At 37.7% G+C, this 18,998-nt stretch overlaps 1 protein-coding gene and 4 long non-coding RNA genes across 5 annotated transcripts; 2 read left to right on the top strand and 3 right to left on the bottom strand.

Moving 5' to 3' along the window:
* Positions 1–989: 989 nt before the first annotated feature.
* On the bottom strand, positions 990–1,658 carry LOC143371689 (uncharacterized). The gene is made up of 3 exons (XR_013086088.1): positions 1,465–1,658; positions 1,249–1,297; positions 990–1,176 (listed from the first exon to the last, which is right to left on the bottom strand). It is a non-coding gene; the product is annotated as an uncharacterized LOC143371689 (long non-coding RNA).
* LOC143371712 (uncharacterized) lies at positions 1,593–2,223 on the top strand. The gene is made up of 3 exons (XR_013086114.1): positions 1,593–1,704; positions 1,872–1,920; positions 1,993–2,223. It is a non-coding gene; the product is annotated as an uncharacterized LOC143371712 (long non-coding RNA).
* Positions 2,224–4,917: 2,694 nt separating this feature from the next.
* Positions 4,918–5,919, bottom strand: LOC143371254 (uncharacterized). The gene is made up of 2 exons (XR_013085990.1): positions 5,665–5,919; positions 4,918–5,182 (listed from the first exon to the last, which is right to left on the bottom strand). It is a non-coding gene; the product is annotated as an uncharacterized LOC143371254 (long non-coding RNA).
* Positions 5,920–6,050: 131 nt separating this feature from the next.
* On the bottom strand, positions 6,051–10,158 carry LOC143371252 (uncharacterized). The gene is made up of 3 exons (XR_013085988.1): positions 9,442–10,158; positions 8,840–9,350; positions 6,051–8,738 (listed from the first exon to the last, which is right to left on the bottom strand). It is a non-coding gene; the product is annotated as an uncharacterized LOC143371252 (long non-coding RNA).
* Positions 10,159–10,434: 276 nt separating this feature from the next.
* Pig-f (phosphatidylinositol glycan anchor biosynthesis class F) lies at positions 10,435–11,509 on the top strand. The gene is made up of 2 exons (XM_076816201.1): positions 10,435–10,581; positions 10,641–11,509. Exon 2 carries the CDS (start codon positions 10,660–10,662, stop codon positions 11,356–11,358), a length of 699 nt encoding a protein of 232 aa, XP_076672316.1. The 5' UTR covers positions 10,435–10,581; positions 10,641–10,659; the 3' UTR covers positions 11,359–11,509.
* The last annotated feature ends 7,489 nt before the right edge of the window (positions 11,510–18,998 follow it).

Genomic DNA, 18,998 nt, shown 5'->3' with positions numbered 1-18,998 from the left:
CACCAAATTATGTGGTCGGGTCCTCGAAGTGACAGAAAATATAACTTATATGCTACATGACAATAAATGTTTGTTGGATATTTCGTTACTTTACGCTACATTTGCAAACTTTTTATATTTTTTTTTATTAATTTAACAGGTTTCCCACTTCTTTTATAAAGAAAAATCATGGCCGGAATTACCCCACGTTAATTCCGTAATTCCAGTGAAATGAACATTTTTGTGTTATTGCTTCCAACTTTGTTACAACATAAATTTATGCTTTCTCGGTCATACTAATAAAAACTAGACACTTCAAAGTATCAATTCATATAAAAAACTAGCAAATGTGTAAGTTGCTCAAACTTTATAGCGTTTCTTGCTTATGTAGCCGGAATTACCCTGCTTTTCCCTGTTTGCAGTATTCGAATTCGAAATACAGAAGCACACGTAAAGCGACAAATACGCATGCGCGGAAAATGTGCATTAGCTGCCCATGGTTTGATTTTCTGTAGTTACTGCACTCATCATGAGCTAGAAGTTGGAGGATTATAGGGAATTTTACGAATCGGGTAATATCGTCTATGCACTCGCTGTATGAACCGCAACCAACGCAACGGACTTAATTTCGAAGCGAACAACATCCCTAGAAGGTTTACGGCAGGATCGAAACGGAAGATGAGAAAGGAAGCAAATACGTGGCGCGCATTATCCCTGATAACCAGATCGGGTGGCAGGATCTGCCGGCAGCTGCGGCGCAGCCTACGTCCGCATCCAGCTACGGTTCTGCCGGCAGGGTCTGCTTGTCAGGGTCTGCCGGCAGATCGACGGCAGATCGACGGCAGGTCCTGCCGGCAGATCGACGGCAGATCGACGGCAGGTCCTGCTGTTCGCCTGACACATCCAACAGCGCCATCTGAAGGCCACAATTGCCAAAGAATTTCCTACGCGTGACGTCACATGGACTTATTTCAAAAAGTATTTATTCTTTCTTTAATAATATACAGGATCAGTGATTACAATTGTTACAAAATAATATAAGCGCATATAAATCCAAAGAGGTACTTTCAACATTTACATTTACAAATCCACGTCCCGTAACCACTGGTACCTAGTAGGGGCGATATCAGGAAATTTCATTCAGTATTTTCGACTTCTTTTTTGTGTAGAATCATCATGTTCCGCGTTGTGTTAGCGCTGAAAACAAATACAATATTAGCATAAAATTAAACGTAACGCATGAATAAACAGAATACATGCGATACTTACTTCAGCTCCATCTCCACACAGTACACAGTCTAGGCGATCATACATGCTCCTGCGAACATTAAAATTTATAAGAAAATATGTCTTAAATTATTATCTACTAAACAAGACGCTGAACATTCGCACTTCGCGCATAACCCTACTTTTCTGTCTTCTAGATAATGCGAATCTCGATGTCCGCGACGTAGATAATTAGAAATTATTCAATTCCATAATTACGTTTGCCTTCTGGATACGACGAGATGCTTTGTCTGGATGTTGATGGATGAAATTACTTGGAATATTCTTCGATTTTGCCGGCACTGACTGCCACCGCCAGTGACTGCCACCTCAGACCTCGAAAACTGGAAGTGGCACCCGTTGCCCGTTGTGCTTGAAGACGTACGCTCAAAGAATATTCTAAGTAATCTCATCCATCAATATTCAAACAAATCATCTCGGCGTATCCAGAAGGCAAACGTAATTATGGAATTGAATAATTTCTAATTATCTACGTCGCGGACATCGAGATTCGCATTATCTAGAAGACAGAAAAGTAGGGTTATGCGCGAAGTGCGAATGTTCAGAGTCTTGTTTAGTAGATAATAATTTAAGACATATTTTCTTATAAATTTTAATGTTCGCAGGAGCATGTATGATCGCCTAGACTGTGTACTGTGTGGAGATGGAGCTGAAGTAAGTATCGCATGTATTCTGTTTATTCATGCGTTACGTTTAATTTTATGCTAATATTGTATTTGTTTTCAGCGCTAACACAACGCGGAACATGATGATTCTACACAAAAAAGAAGTCGAGAATACTGAATGAAATTTCCTGATATCGCCCCTACTAGGTACCAGTGGTTACGGGACGTGGATTTGTAAATGTAAATGTTGAAAGTCCCTCTTTGGATTTATATGCGCTTATATTATTTTGTAACAATTGTAATCACTGATCCTGTATATTATTAAAGAAAGAATAAATACTTTTTGAAATAAGTCCATGTGACGTCACGCGTAGGAAATTCTTTGGCAATTGTGGCCTTCAGATGGCGCTGTTGGATGTGTCAGGCGAGCAGCAGGACCTGCCGTCGATCTGCCGTCGATCTGCCGGCAGGACCTGCCGTCGATCTGCCGTCGATCTGCCGGCAGACCCTGACAAGCAGACCCTGCCGGCAGAACCGTAGCTGAATGCGGACGTAGGCTGCATCGCAGCTGCCGGCAGATCCTGCACTCTCCTGGCAGACCCTGCTGTCAATCTGCCGGCAGACTGCAGGCAGATGGCTATCAGGGTATTATTTCTTAAAGGCTTTTACTGCTATGTTTTTCGAATGTGTTCTTATAATGCTAATATTACAGCTATACTCTAATCCAGAAGACGTAGGAGAGCCTACGATTGTATTCAATAGCCTTCAAAACCTTCAATTTACCCCGGGCGCGGATAATAAATAACAGCAGTTCGTCCCGTAAAACTCATAAAATATGGTCTTCGCTTTCAATAATTGCCGCTGTTCAAGAAGAACAGGAAAACTCGGGTTGAGAAAATTCAAGAACCAATAAAGCCATCACATTTCGTTAGGGGTCGGTCCCCGATTCTTAGGACGTAGTAACCGATGTAGTTAAAAAGCGTGCTTCGACCACCGCCCAAAAGTCTCGAATTAAATTTAACGTAATCCATCCAAATGCATAGCTAATTGTAAGTAAGTTTGAACATTCCCGCGCTACCTCACGAGCATCAAACGCATCGAAAACCGTTCCGTTTCGTTACTGCGGTTCATGCACTGTTGTAAACGGAACGCTATGAATCTGCGCAGTATGCATGAATCGGAACACACCCTATGGGTGTGTTACGCTACCGCTTGAACGTGGCTAGGAAATCGTATGTAATTGATATGTAAAGTACGTATGAGTACGTAGGAGCGAGATTTGAAACGGAGGACAAAGAAGAGTTATTACCGAGACCTATAAAACACGTAGAGCGCGTCGTGTTTCCCGAGGGTTTTTCCTCGGTAGTTTTAAACGTGCCTTCACAATGCTAGCAGCTGATGCTTAAACTCGGAAGGCGTACAAAAGCCTGGGATTGTATTCAATAGCTTTCAAATTACAGTTAGGTTAGGCGAGGATAGTAAATAGCTTAATTTTTCCTTGCACATCTGCGTGCCAAGTGTCGTCGAGCGGACAGCGGCTCGTCTCATAAAACCACTTAAAATTCTGTCCTCGCTTTTAATAATTACCTATGTCCTGTAAAGGTAAAAACTCCGGTCGGGAAAAGACCGAAAGTCATAAACTTTGTCCGAGCGGCATCTTCTTGACCCTGAGGGTTACGCTTACCTACTTGTTAGATATGTATGTACTGTACGCACTCTATGAAAAACTATGTAATCGGAAAGCGTGCCTCGACCACCAGCTGAGAGTGGAGGAAAGCGTGAAGGAAGGGCCAAGGACGGAGAGGTGGCTAGAGGACAACCCTCTGACGTAGCTTGGGGGATGTCATCGTTCTGATTGGACAACAAGGATTTACGGGAGGACCAGGAGGATCTTATCGTCGACTTCGTCGACGAGCTCGGTGCTGCTTCTTGGACACGCTTGATTCATTCTGTCGCTAACCAGCTTTAAAAGCAGTTCGAAATATACTTTGAAGTCCTGTTTTAAAATAGCTTCTGTGTGTACGTTGTTTTATCTTAAAAACCTCCCGTACTCCGTCGAGCAGAGTGGTTCAGCGCTCCACGGGCACCAACCCGCGTTCTGATCCCAAATTTACCGCTAAAATACGTAACAGGTGCGTTCCACTTGCGCCCAAATCGACCGCTACGTCCGTGGTTCACGTTCCACTTGGCGACCACGACGACCGCGGTCGCGCTGTAAACGTCACGAATGACGTCATTGGCGCGACCACAGGCGATCCACGTCCGAAGGTGGGTCTGGCCTGTTCGTTCGTGATTTTCGCGCGTAATTCAATTCAAGCGCCAAAGGCGGGATTTCCTATCAGCGTCAAACGCGTGCTTCTAGACGTTGCATTCGGCTTCTTATCTCGTTTATTATTTAAAAGTTGTAACATTTATGAACATACATATAAATAAACAATACTTTACTTGTTGTTTTTAATTTATTTGATATTTCTCTGTACACATTTTCTTTGACTACATAACTTTTGTAATTTTTGTTACTAGTAGCATAAAGTACAGGGTCATTTGCGATATTTTATATCAATTTTTCGCCCTTGTCAGAAGAAAACTGCAATTTCGTCGACTTGTTTTCACGCGTTATCGAAAATCATCCAAGGCGCAAAACGGGGACACCACAGTTAAAAATCGGTTACAAGAAAACAGAAGATATGTGTGATATTTCTTTTTTCCGCTTCTGAAGATACGTATTTCTAACTTTCACTTTTCTACTACTTCATACCTGTTTATTACTTCCATCTGGATTCAAGGGTTCACGGGCGATGTGTACTCAAGTGGAACGCAAACCGGGCGCGCCTACAAACCCCGTTCCTGCCTGTTCTACTAGCTTTTCGCCCGCGGTCGATTTAGGCGCAAGTGGAACGCACCCTATTGTATCTCCTCTTTGTACTGTTACGTATTTTAGCGGGGATTTTGGGATGCGGACGCGGATGGGTGCCTGTGGAGCGCTAAACTGCTCTGCTCGTCGGAGTGCGGGCGTTTTCAAATAAATCAAAGTACACAGAAGCTATTTTTAAGATAAACTTTTATGTATATTTGAACTGCTGAGAAAGCTGGTTAGCGACCGAATGAATGTGTCGTCCAAGAAACAGCCCCGAGCTTGTCGACGAAGTCGTCGCCAAGATCCTCCTGGTCCTCCCATAGATCCTTGTTATCGAATCAGAACGATGATATCCTTCGAGCTTCGACAGTGGGTTGTCCTCTATCCATCTCTATGTCCTTGGCCCTTCCTTCACGCTTCTCTCCACACTCGGCTGGTGGTCGAGGCACGCTTTCTGAGTACATAATTTACATATATATCTAAAAGGTAGATAAGCGTAACCCTCAGGGTCAAGAAGACGTCGCCCGAACAACGTTTATGACTTTATGACTTTCGGCCCTTCCTGATCAGAGTTTTTACCCTTACAGGACACCGGCAATTATTGAAAGCGCAGACAGAAAACTAAGTGGTTTTATGAGACGAGCTACTGCCCGCTCGACGGAACTTGGCACGCAGATGTGAAAGGAAAAGTTAAGCTATTTACTATCCTCGCCTGGCCTAACTGTAGATTCAAAGGCTATTAAGTGCAATCCCAGGCTCTCGTACGCCTTCTGAGTTCAGGCATCAGCTACCCGCTTTGTAAGGACACGTGCAAAAACTAGCACGGAAAAATCCTTGAGAAACACAACGCGCTCTACGTATTTATGAGTCTTGACAATAAACTCTTCCTCGTCCTCTGTTTCAAATCTCGCTCCTGCATACATATCGATTACGTACAATTCCTCAGTCACGTTCAAGTGATAGCGTAACAATACAGACGGCCGTCAGTGGTGGGTCGGTATTTTACACCGCGTCGCAAATGCATTTACGACATGTCGCAAAGGTACGTATAATATGTCGCAAAGGTACGTATAATATGTCGTTTTTAAGTCCATTTCATACGTGTCATTTGTCGCAAATGTAGTAAATAGAATATTGGTTGCATGTGAATAGTGCAGAGAACTGCAAAATACGGCGATTACGAAAACTATTGGGATTGGCAAAGCTGCGATACGCTACCTGGTGGCGAAAATCAGAACCTAAAGGAGTAGGTCGCCACCAGGTAGCGTATCGCAGCTTAGCCAATCCCAATATTGGCATTCAATAAATATCCCCATAAAAAAACTGTTAAAAAAGTAAAAAAATTACGCCAAGTACATGAAATCAAATAAATCACAAAAAATAGACGATAATAATAATTACAAAATAAAAAAAAATGTAAAATCAAAATGAGCTGCAAGTACATAAAGGTGCTTTCCAACTGCGCTTAAGATGACACAACTAGAGAGACTAAAGTTCGTTGGGCTATATAAGAATGTTCTTGAAATGCCACTTATGGTATGGGATATGTGTATATGTACTATGCCAAAGAAAGAATAAACCTAACCCTATGACACAACTACATATACACAGCTAAAATGCTGTGTTCATAGCTTCCATTACTGATATCGCGGACATTTTAATAAACCCATCTAAAAGAATAAAAATTAATGATATACAAAAATTGCGCCAATTATAATAATGGCTATTTCTACAAAGAGTAAAAGGTATTAAATAATATTCAGCAGATATATTTTTATACAAATAAGTATTTTAATACGAATAAATATATTATTCAAAATACTTGGCGCTGCGAAACCGAAGAAATGCTAATTGTCTTAGTATTAATAATTTACAATAACTCCCTTACAATCTAAAATACATAATGTACATATACATACTAGAAACGCAGTCAGATATATTCTGTATATATTTAACTCTAATATCATACGTAGCATATGCACACGCACACAAACACACATTCACGAACGCACGCACAAGAAAGAGAGAGAAAGATTAATGCAATTAAAACATATTTATTCAGTTTAGCAACACCAATTCGGAGCGCAGCGCCAAGTATTTTGAATAATATATTTATTCGTATTAAAATATTTATTTATATAAAAATATATCTGCTTAATATTATTTAATACCTTTTTTCTTTGTAGAAATAGCCATTATTATAATTGGCGCAATTTTTGTATATCATTAATTTTGATTCTTTTAGATGGGTTCATTAAAATGTCCGCGATATGAGTAATGGAAGCTATGAACACAGCATTTTAGCTGTGTATATGTAGTTGTGTCATCTTAAGCGCAGTTGGAAAGCACCTTTATGTACTTGCAGCTCATTTTGATTTCACAAATTTTTTTTATTTTGTAATTATTATTATCGCCTTTTTTTGTGATGTATTTGATTTCATGTACTTGGCGTAATTTTTTTACTTTTTTAAAAGTTTTTTTATGGGGATATCACTTCTTTTTATAAAGATAATTTGCATAGGAAGTGACTTCAGATAATTTTTAATATTATATTATTATTATCTTCTATAAAGTATGTAAGACAGTTAACAACCTTCTTTTTTTAAACTAATTTTTAGTATAAACTAAATAAATTGGTGATAATCCATACTCTAATGTAGAGAAATACAAATATTTAACAGTAAATATGGTGTACCTTGGATTCTAAGTTTATTAAATATTTTCTAATTAAACATACCTTTGACATTGATTAAATATGTAAATTATGTTATACATATTCAGTGGATTGGTGGAATTTGTTTAAATTAGAGTTTTCAGATATGAAGCAAACATACAAGAAGAAAACAGAGCATCGAAGCTGAATAAAATCGTTTAATAAAATCGTTTAATTATTAATGTAGTACTATGTCGCAATAAATTATTTTCTCTGACGTAGATCACTCTGTATCATCTTCTACTTTGATTATTTGTAAATATATAAAATCCACATTGTAGTGATTTTAGTTACAACTTAACGTAGAACTTATATAGAAATAGAGTGGCATTTTGCTATTATAAGTGTAGAGACCACAAAATGTGTCCGAAGGAGGTGAGTGCGTATGGCAGAAAGTCTTGTTGCAGAAAATTTAAATGCTAATGGTAATAATTCAGCGAAAATGAACGAAGAGATCCAATATTTTCAACACACAATTTACTGGTTTTGGAATAAAATTAGTTTAGTATGTTTATTGGTGAATTGAAATATTGTTAATGGGAACCTAAAAAATTAATGAATTAATGAATAGCGTGGCAACTACTGCGGATTTTAATTAAAGTATTACAAATGTTTTTCACAAAAAATTGAAAAGCATCAAGGGAGATGTGTTTTCAGCGTATTTTCGTCACTAATGTGACTTGCTCTACATTGCAAGCAGTCCACCATAATCTATTTTCTTATTTCTTAATAAAATGTCTTTTGACAAGTTGTGGCGATTTATCATATTTTACAAGCTTCCAGAAACTTGTGCGAAACAAGATGCTCTGTCTATCTATCTAATCTTTTCCGGACAACCTCCAAGCCTGTGCGTCCCCTTCATTTCTATCCATCCAAGCCTGTGCGACCCGTTGAATTCTATCCAAGCCTGTGCGCTCCCTTCATTTCTGTAATATAGGCTTCACATAAAAACTCTAAATTGCTGGTATACAAATATCTGGAAATTTAAATACAATGCAATTTGTTACTACAATATATTATTTTGTACATGCATGGTACAAATTTCCAGAAACTTATGCGAAAGGAGATGCTTCTCTGTCGAACCTTCTACGAACAACTTCCAAGTCTGCGACTCTACATAAGAAATCTATTAAAAATATTTTGGCTACTTACCTAGTTAATTGAGACAATAATTCAGTCTCCTATGTATATTTTGTACATGCATGGTACAAATTTCCAGAAACTTATGCGCAAGGAGATGCTTCTCTGTCAAACCTTCTCTGAACAACTTTCAAGTCTGCGACTCTACATAAGAAATCTATTAAAAATATTTTGGCTACTTACCTAGTTAATTGAGACAATAATTCAGTCTCCTATGTGGTGTTAGAACTCGTGACATTTCAAATTTGGACAACTTACCTTATTTGACACTTGGCAGGTTATGACGGTTTGGCACTTGGTAGGTAATAAAATTCAATAGTATATATAGATATGTCTACAATAACGGTCGACGATCCCTGCTGAATGGTCCCGAGAGTCGACGAATCGACGAACGAAACATGTGTTAGTTTCGTTTTGGCTGAAGGTATGCGTGTAACGCGTATACGTATTATGTCGACGAAAATTTTGACTGGAGAAGAAGAATCAGAAGAAAAATCTTATTTCTGACAGATCCATGACATGATATTACGATATCTCTGTCATGCGTGGACCGATTTTATTGAATTTGGTCTTATTCGAAAGCTTATATGTGGTTTACATAAGAAAAATACCATTAAATTTAGGAAATATTGTAGACGTGAGGAGATATTAATGAAATAAGTTTCAGGTTAGGTTGGAATAGCCCGGCGACGAGTAAATGATAGCGGTAGCGACAGTCGCCATATACAGGTGTCGAACATGTACTTGGCGTCGAAACACTACCGCGTCTCTAGATAATTTAAACATATTATATTTACTGGATGCCAATATATATTTAAACAAATTATATTTATTATTCTATAGTCATTTCTTTTACTAACCTTTCAATATCTATTTTTCGTCAGTGTAACTTAATTTAATTTAATTTTTTTAATCAGAATTATAATTATTAATAAATTGACATTTCTTCATAACCTATACGAAAAAACGTTTTATAGGTTTGTGATTAGTGTTGGCTAGAACCGTGATTTGTGAATCACGAGTGATCCGATCACGTTCATTCTCAATCACGGTGATTTTTCACAGTGATCCGTGATTTTCGTGATCGCTTCTGATTGGTGCAGGCAGAACAGTGATTCACGATTTTCGTTATCTGATTGGTGGAAAGCATAACTGCTCTTTGCACGCGCCAAATAATCCCAATTTCTACTTTCTCTTGAAACATTCTCAAGTCCTCACTGTGCTTATAGAAGCTCAGTTGTATATTTTGAACCATTGTAATCGATTTTGATCTATTTAAATTAACGAATATTTCTTCACTTTAGTTAAAAAGTATAATGTATATGTGAATACTTTAGCCAATCCAAACCGGGCGTGCACACATTGACTATTTATGAATGTATATATATTCTAGGTATATATTCGCTGCATTAGCACGCTTTGACTGTAACACAAGCTATATTGAAGTATTTTATAAAAAATAATTCAATCAAGATCAAGAATTACGATGACAGTAAACAATTCACTGAAGTTAAAAGAATCACGATCACGGTCGTGATTTAACTTCATTCACGACCGTGATCGTGACCACTGTGATAAATCACTGATAGTAAGTTTGCACTCCATCCCTATGTGTGACGTCCCGGTCCCACCACGGGATCGCGACGTAGTGTCCGCCAGCGCCACCAGAGGTCTGAGTCTAATCTTCCTAGTTATTTTCATTCCAGATATACCTACGACATTTATGACACGTTTACGACATTTACGACATTTAAGACACATGTCGTGTATAAAATAAAAAATTTGTGTCTTTACCCACCACTGACGGCCGTGCGTATACACATTTATTTGACAACAGCACATTGCACATGTATGCACGAGTGTCAATGTGTACTAAAAAATGCTTTGCATGGGAATGTATATTAGAAATCTGTGTAACATAAAATAAAGGCCGATACGTTGTTTAAAAATGATAATATAATAAGCACTAAGTTAGGAGAGATCATTTTACTGTATATCAAGTAAGAAATAATGAAATAAATGCAAATTTTTTTGGATTTTCATCACGATTTCGTTACAGGTTAAGAAAAGCAGTAAACATGAGTGTTGGAAACAAACTGGGTCAGAGATTGTTACTGTCATATTGTTCTTTTACTTGCATTTACTTTCCTGGCATTCTAATATTACTCAAGTTAAATGACAACTTGTACAATGTGGGAAAATACAAATTTATTCCAGTACTACTGATTCTGCTTTTTGCAGAAGTAATAAAGTTATTATTTCCTATATTTCATTTCGAATCAGCAATTATACCAAAAACTGAATTACGGATATCTGTGAAAACTAGGAGATCCTGGTCAAGATATCTGAAAGAAGTTTTCAAGTTTCTGTTAGCAGCTTGTTTCTTGTCTGCTGTGTATTATATTGTAATTATATTGTTTGGCGCACCTGTGTTTACACATTATGAAGAAACTACCATGCTTACTGTCACATTGACTACTCTTACATTTGTCCCTACCAGTTTGCATTTAGGAGTGGATAGTGCATTGAACTTCATAACAGGAACACAATCACAAAAGGGCAATGTTTTAGTGGATGCTATGAAAACAAATATTATAGCAACGCTTTTAGGGACATGGTTGGGTACTATTGTAATTCCATTAGATTGGGACCGTCCGTGGCAAGTTTGGCCAATTCCATGTGCTATAGGTGCTCTTCTTGGCTATATGATTGCACATTTTCTTACTCTTGTAAAAACATTACCTATGTTAAAATTGAGTAAAAAAGTTTATAGATAAATACTATTGTTTATACAGATAAATGTATAAAATGTAATATTATAAACTTTCACCATTTTGATAAATATTATGATTTGTATTGATGAAATAGATATAGTACTGGTTGAGGGGTACTTAAGTAGTATATAAAACAATTCCCTTAAAGGCAAAAGTTGTCAGATGTGTTTTTTGTCACTCCCCATAAATCTATATGGACCCAAAATGCCTGTTCCACCTTTCTGCACACAAGGCCTCCAAGTACTGATACATAGAGTATGCTATATGCATCTCTGGTTTTACAAGTTTATTATATCTGTTCTGTCAACAATACACAAAGTAATTTAATTCGAGATTAAAAAAAATTTTAATAAACTGATCTCTTGTACCAAAATACTTTTCAAAAGTATATTACTACCTGTTGTCCTGGTATATTTGGAGTAGTATTTCTTTGTATAGTGTGTAGTATATTTTATAATAATTAATAATAGTATGAAGTTACAGTATATTTTACAGTTTATATGCTAGAAAGAATGTGCGAGCTTGTATACATGCAGCTATAATAAAACAAACTGCCCTGTACAAAATATTTATTTATAAAAATTATTAGCTCAGTCAGATCATATTACATAAAGCTACTGTTGCAAATCAATGATAATGATCCATATAAAAATATTTTCAGCACTGTGATTAATAAATTTTGGTAAAAATTAAAATTTTCTAAAAGTAATTTTAACTCGCGATTATAAATATAACCTATGTTTCTGTAACTGCAAATTAACGCACAATGATATATATCTAATTGTAAGTATTTAAAATTGTATCCATTTTTCTGTGAATATTTAAAATTATTTAATTCACTCGTTATACTAAGAAAAGTAAAGTGAAGTTACATATAACTGTTATTATTTAAACCCATACGGCATGCAACATTACAGAAACATTTCAATAACACATGTATGCAAGATAGGAAATATTTCACGACATATTTCGGAGATGTTACTGCAACAATTCAAACTGGACGGATTAATAACTCAGTTAAGGGGGTAGACACGTCACGTGACCTCGCTGATTTGGCAGGTCGGTATTACAGCAGGTTTTTTTCCGCACAGAAATGGCACAGACGAGGTACAGAATAGACCTATCAAGCAATGTATTTTCACAGACGAGGTATAGAATAGACCTATCAAGCAATGTATTTTCACAGACGAGGTATAGAATAGACCTATCAAGCAATGTATTTTTGTGTCGCCGGTTTGGTGGGTCCTAGGACCCCCTTACCATTTTAGTGTCGCATGCAACATTACCGGTGAAGTCTCAAAACAGATTGTAACGCTACGCGTGGTAGGAACTAGAATTAAGCACGAGTAAAACTAGGTTATGTTTTGAGAGTCAAAGCCCGCGATTTACAAATGTTTCTGTTAGAGTAACAATTTAAAAATCGTCTTACGAACATATTCCGTTCAACAGAAGAGAACGGAGGAAGAAAATAAAACGATATCACATTCGTCTTTTAACCTTACTGTCCTATTCCGCTTTATTTAACACAAAACAAATTTCATTCCCTTGCAATAACGTAATTTGTAAAAACAGGACTTTAATGTTTTTTAAGAGCACCTGTTGCTGAACCCCACCCATGTATCATGTGTTTCCGCATACATTAATGATGGTCTATACGATATAATACAGACATATAATAATAAAAATAATAATAATAATAATATCCTTCTACTGTACTATATTATTTAAAAGGAACATATCGAACCCGTACACACCGATTTTGCTGCAATTTTGCAAATCTGTAGAGTAGCTAAAAATATTCGATACATATTTTTTTAAAAAGGAATTCATTTTCCTCCATAGCTATTAGAACAATTGAGGGCTCGGATACAATAAGGGGACTAGCGCTCGAAAATGGGAAAAATGATTGTCCAAACGCTAAGAAAGATTGGAAAATTAAATTTTGTTAAACTGGATTTTAAAAAATATAGTGTTGTAAAGCTCGTCACGGCACACATTTGTTCTATTTACAGTATTTTTATCGAATTATTAGTATTCGAGACAAAAATTATAAACAAACAAAATTTCTTCGACCAAAATCATTATTTCTTTAAACATAAATTGCGATAACTTGAGTAAATATTAACGGATCGTTATGAGACTTCAAACATAAAACTCAGAAAACTCTAGCGGAGCCGCAAAATGTATGCACAAAACCCTTTAGTGAAAAAATGTAATAATATTTAATTAAAAAGTAATACTGGACATAACCCATGTTTTTCAACGTTCGCCGTTAAAAAGTATCGAGGCAATTTTGAGGTGCATATAACTTGCAGCGACAAAGTTTTTCCTTAATATACAAGGAAGATTTTCACCAATTTTCAACCTGATTAATAAATAATTGTAGAAGATATGACGATATATATATTTCTCGCACGGCGCCAACTGTCAATGCGAGTGATAAAACTGCTAAATAGCGCATTATACGCGGCTGTTGACTGTTGACGGCGCGAAGAGATTTATATATATCGTCATATCATCTACAATTATTTATTAATCAGTGTGAAAATTGGTGAAAATCTTCCTTGTATATTAAGGAAAAACTTTGTCGCTGCAAGTTATATGTACCTCAAAATTACCAGGATGGGCAAAAAATTATTTGAAATCAAAATTTAATCTACGACACTCAATTTTTTTAAGTCGGCGCCAGGTTTACACAGTGCAAATGATGAGGCGCCGATATAAAAAAATTAAGTGTCGTAGATTAAATAAGGAACAAAATTACTTTTTACTTTTTAGCGCATTTCATATTTTTTTTAAGTCGGCTTTAATTATGATCTTCCATTTTTTGGAACGATGCGCCAGTATTGTGACTATTTCCCCGCTGGTGGAGAAAAATCTCTCCGTACAGGGGTATAGCGCCGCGGTCAACCCTGTCTTAGCTGAAAATTTTGAAATTGAGACGGATACGAGACCAGATGACATTGTTTGCAAACCTCATTACAGTGATCTAGGGTGTGAGTAGTAAAACGATCATAAAAGCGGAGCGCGCGGCTCGCTTACATGGGCCGGGAAATTCCCAATAGCTCTTTGCCACGTTCATTTGAAAGAGACCATTCCAAAATTTTCGAAGCTCGGGGCTCACCGCTGTCCAGCGGACGCTGACAGCCAGGGGTGTGCGGGTACCCGACGTTACGGGCTCGGGACGGGCCGGAAACTTTCGGGCGAGATCGGGCGGGATCCCGTTACTTTCGTATTGCTCGAGAACCCGAAGTTTTCGGGATCCCGAGACTCGTTTCGGGCTGCAAGCATAGCCGCCATGAGCGGGCAATTTGATTTCAGATCGGCTCGGAAAAACTCGGACGCGATCGGATTCCTTCAGTGTCGGATCTGTATTCATATTCGGAAAGTTAAAATTGGATGGCCACGATATTCTGGCCTTTCTCTTGAAATCGGTTGAACGGTAACGCGTACCTTTTTTTACGACCCTGATGGGTTCTTAGGTAAAAGCTTTCGAACGACGCGGCTCGGAGGTCATAAACGCTAGACTAGTGGCATAAGGACAAAGTCAGCAATAGGCCATTCAGTAATGACTATGCCAATTTCTATCATAGACGTATCACTAATGAATTACTAGTGTCTTTCTGATAAAAATAACACCAAACATGATATAATTCTGATTATTTTTAATGACTGTAATAGAAAGTACTTAGAGGAAAGTAATTGAAGAAAGTAATGAAGAGTACTTGAATTCTACGTGAACTGACACCACGGGCGTCTGTAGACTTTTTTCCACGGGGTGGGGTAACTTTGAAGTGACGGTGGTGAAAATTATAGTAATGAAAAAACGAGTAGCCCGCTTGCTTTTTTTGAACTCATTTTGTATTGCCAATTTAATTAAAAATTTAAATCCGAAATTGTCGTATTTAGTATTATTCACTTTCAGAATTTTAGAATTCTAAATTTCGAATTATTCACTTTTTTAGTATAAATTTAATAGAGACAAGTTCTTAAAAATAGGCGATTTTTTTCTCAAAAGTCAGGGGGGACAACTGCCCCTTTTGCACCCCACTCCGAACGCCCATGACTGACACCAAACTGATATGTGTACTCAGATTTTAACGTAAGTGCTACCTACGCTTGTGTATTTACATCGTAGATGTTTTTTTTTTATAATTTTTAAATAGTTAATTTTCAGTAGTTATAAGGACAGAGCCAATCAATTTGTAACGACACGTAGGGATTTAGGGGCCGCGGTTGCAAAAGACTACGAATATAAATTTTACAAAAACGTTTAAATTCATTATATCCAATGACTTTTACGTGTCGTAGGATGGGCACCGTCTATTTAGACACGCGCGAAGTGCAGAAATTTGCGGGAATGTCAGTAGCAGCGTCAATTTTTAATATTTTTCCGTGTACGACATGTGAAAATATTAATTAAATGTTACACTTCACGAAAAATACTAACAATCAATTTCATCTTGCAATTTATAGCTTGTATAAGCTCTCAAGAAGTGTCTTATTTCAGCGCCATATAGGCTCCTGATCCCCGAAATAGCTTTTCAGAAAGAAATCCGGCGTGAGTCGTTGACAAACCGAGCCAAAGCATAGCTTAGCGAAAGCCCGCCTTCTATGTTAAACTCTCACTCTAAACAAGTCACACGTATACAAGCACGCACACATATTTAAGTATTTCAACACATTTCAGAGTAGTTCTTGAGTTGGCCGCTGTTCATGAACAGAGGTCGCTAAAGTCAGTCCTCAAATTATGGGTCGGTAACACAGATTGGGTGGCGACACGAAGTCCCATAAGGTGATAGGTCTATTCTATACCTCGTCTGTGTTACAATGCTACGAGTGGTAGGAATTAAAATCAAATCTTATCGGAAAAGTTTAAAATCTAAAATGGCCTGAATGTTACGACTAATTTCAAGAAACATGTTGCATAATTCCGTTTATTAATACATTTTGATAGAAGCATAATTTGCACATATTTCCGTAAATTTCAATCAGAAATGTTATATAAATACAACGCGTAATAAACATTTGTACAGTCTCTTAGTTATGTTATATTTTCTGTCACTTCGACGACAGAAAATCAGCTCCTCGAAGTGACAGAAAATATAACCTATATGCTATACCCGATTTCCTAAAGATATTGTTGCGGCGTAATAATAATGTTTTGGAAGGATGATAAAAGGTTCACAAATGTAGCGTAAAAGAACGACATAGGCTATAAACATTTATTGTCATGTAGCATATAGGTTATATTTTCTGTCACTTCGAGAAGGGGACAGTTTCCCTAGCCTGGGCAGTCGCATTCTAAATAGTTCCTATGACTCTTCTAAATATGAAAACATAGGTATCAGGTTTACATAGGTTTCTAAAATTGTTCAGAAGCTACCGACTCTTTATAACAACATGTTGTTCGGCGCTTGGAAGAAATACAGGGGCATTAATATGCAGTATCCTCTACTATAAAAATAATTTTTTAATAATTTTATCATTATGCAAACATCTGTATTGTATGTTGTTACGTGCCGGCTACTTTTCAATTTCATGTTTTCGCGATATTTTCTAAAAATATTGACAATTAATCCAACCATTATGTGTTATGGGAATTCTCCCTCAATCAATTGTCAACGATCTGTGAACCAAAACTCTCTGTAATCTAGCTAGAAGTCTGTCACGCCACAGCATACTTTCCCATGCGAAATTGTCGAATCTTCGAATGCTGTGCGACGTTCGTGGAACACCGGATGGGATAAGGTTCGAAAACCCAAGCACTAAGAGGCTGGGAACGGTCCGAGGCGACGACGTGGTAGGCCGCGTGCGAAATGCGTGCTCAGCAATTTGGCGCTCTTCGTGCAAAGTCCCAAGCGCTTGGGCCCTTGCGTTCGTTCGTTGCAGTCGGCTGGCAAATCGCGAGTAGCGTAGACGTTCTGTCCGAGGGACATTTTGCATATTGTATAATAGGCATCGTGAGTTAGAGTTCCGTGTGATATATCAACGACTAGAAATGAAAAGACTCAGTCCCCGTAGAGACTTATTAAATTTTCAGTGTTTTACCTATTCTAATCACGTTTACTCTAAATCTTATATATCCGTATTTATAATTATCATCCGATGAACAAAGTAAATTGTGTGTGTGTGTGTGAACTCTACGTGTCACGTCACCCGGCCGTAGAACCGCTCCAGTTCATTAGAGGGAGAGAGCGAGAGAGAGAGAGAGAGAGAGAGAGAGAGAGAGTAAGCCGTTCCCAAATTTAAACCTTCTACTATCGAGTCGGTGAGTGATTTAAGGGGGTAGACACATTTTTTATTTATTACAGCATTTTTTACTGCACAGAAATGGTAATACCGATAGATCGACGATTACCCGGTGAACGCGAGAGGGAGCTGTTTGCTATTTCTGTATTCTATTCTGAATAAGGAAAGAAATTCTCAGCTGTTCCGTTATACTTATAAAAGTTTAAACGGAAAGTCGGCTGGTACTGTAAACGTAGAAAATTCATTGTACATTTTAATTACTTGAAATGTGCTTATGCTACAATATTCTACGTTAGCAGTAAGGAATTCTAAGTGAAAAGGGAAAATAGATGAGGGAATGTCCCCAGAAAATGAAATTTGTTAGGTTAGACATTTTTTTACTAGCAAAGCACCGAAACAACATGAAATACACTTATTACACGTCCTCTGCAGAAAGCAGTTATCAACAAACATTATATATACAGAATTGTATTGAATGTTGAATTGGGCTAGTGAAAATGCGCAGACTGGATACGCGTGATTATTATGTGGTCGGCTCCTCGAAGTGACAGAAAATATAACCTAAATATATCCTATATGACAACAAATGTTTAGTGGCTATTTCAGCTTCAAAGGCATCGCCTTAAAGTTGCAAATAAGAGGCGCAGGTCTTTCAAGAGGCGTTCGAAAATTCTGCGTCTCTTCGTTAAACAGTCACTGTCTCGAAACATCTGCGCCACTTCTCGCTCTTTAATTTGCTCTCCGGAGACGTTACTTTGTGCCACCTCTTTCGACATCATGTTCTCCTGTTACGAAGCCTGATTTTAGAGATATCTGAAAATTTTCGCCAGAGTTTGGCCAATATATGAGGAGAACATGAAGTGGAAAGAGGTATACTAAATTTCAGCTTCAAAGGCATCGGCTTAAAGTTGCAAATAAGAGGCGCAGGCCTTTCAAGAGGCGTTAGAAAATTCTGCGCCACTTCTCGCTCTGTAATTTGCTCTCCGGAGACATTACTTTGTGCCACCTCTTTCAACATCATGTTCTCCTGTTACAAAGCCCAATTTTGTGCATTCTGAAAATTTTTGCCAGATTTTGGCCCAGGTATCAGGAGAACATGAAGCAGAGAGAGGTATTCTGACTTTCAGCTTCGAAGGCATCCTCGATTCTCTCTCCGAAGACGTTACTTAGTGTCACCTCTTTCGACATCATGTTCTCCTGTTACAAAGCCCAATTTTGTGCATTCTGAAAATTTTTGCCAGATTTTGGCCAATATATCAGGAGAACATGAAGCGAAAAGAGGTATTCTGAATTTCAGCTTCGAAGGCATCCTCGATTCTCTCTCCGAAGACGTTACTTAGCGCCACCTCTTTCGACATCATGTTCTCCTGTTACAAAGCCCAATTTTGTGC

Source organism: Andrena cerasifolii, chromosome 7 (genome assembly GCF_050908995.1).
Source record: "Andrena cerasifolii isolate SP2316 chromosome 7, iyAndCera1_principal, whole genome shotgun sequence".
Classification (NCBI taxonomy): Eukaryota; Metazoa; Arthropoda; class Insecta; order Hymenoptera; family Andrenidae; genus Andrena; species Andrena cerasifolii.
This window is presented reverse-complemented; position numbering and strand designations above follow the sequence as displayed.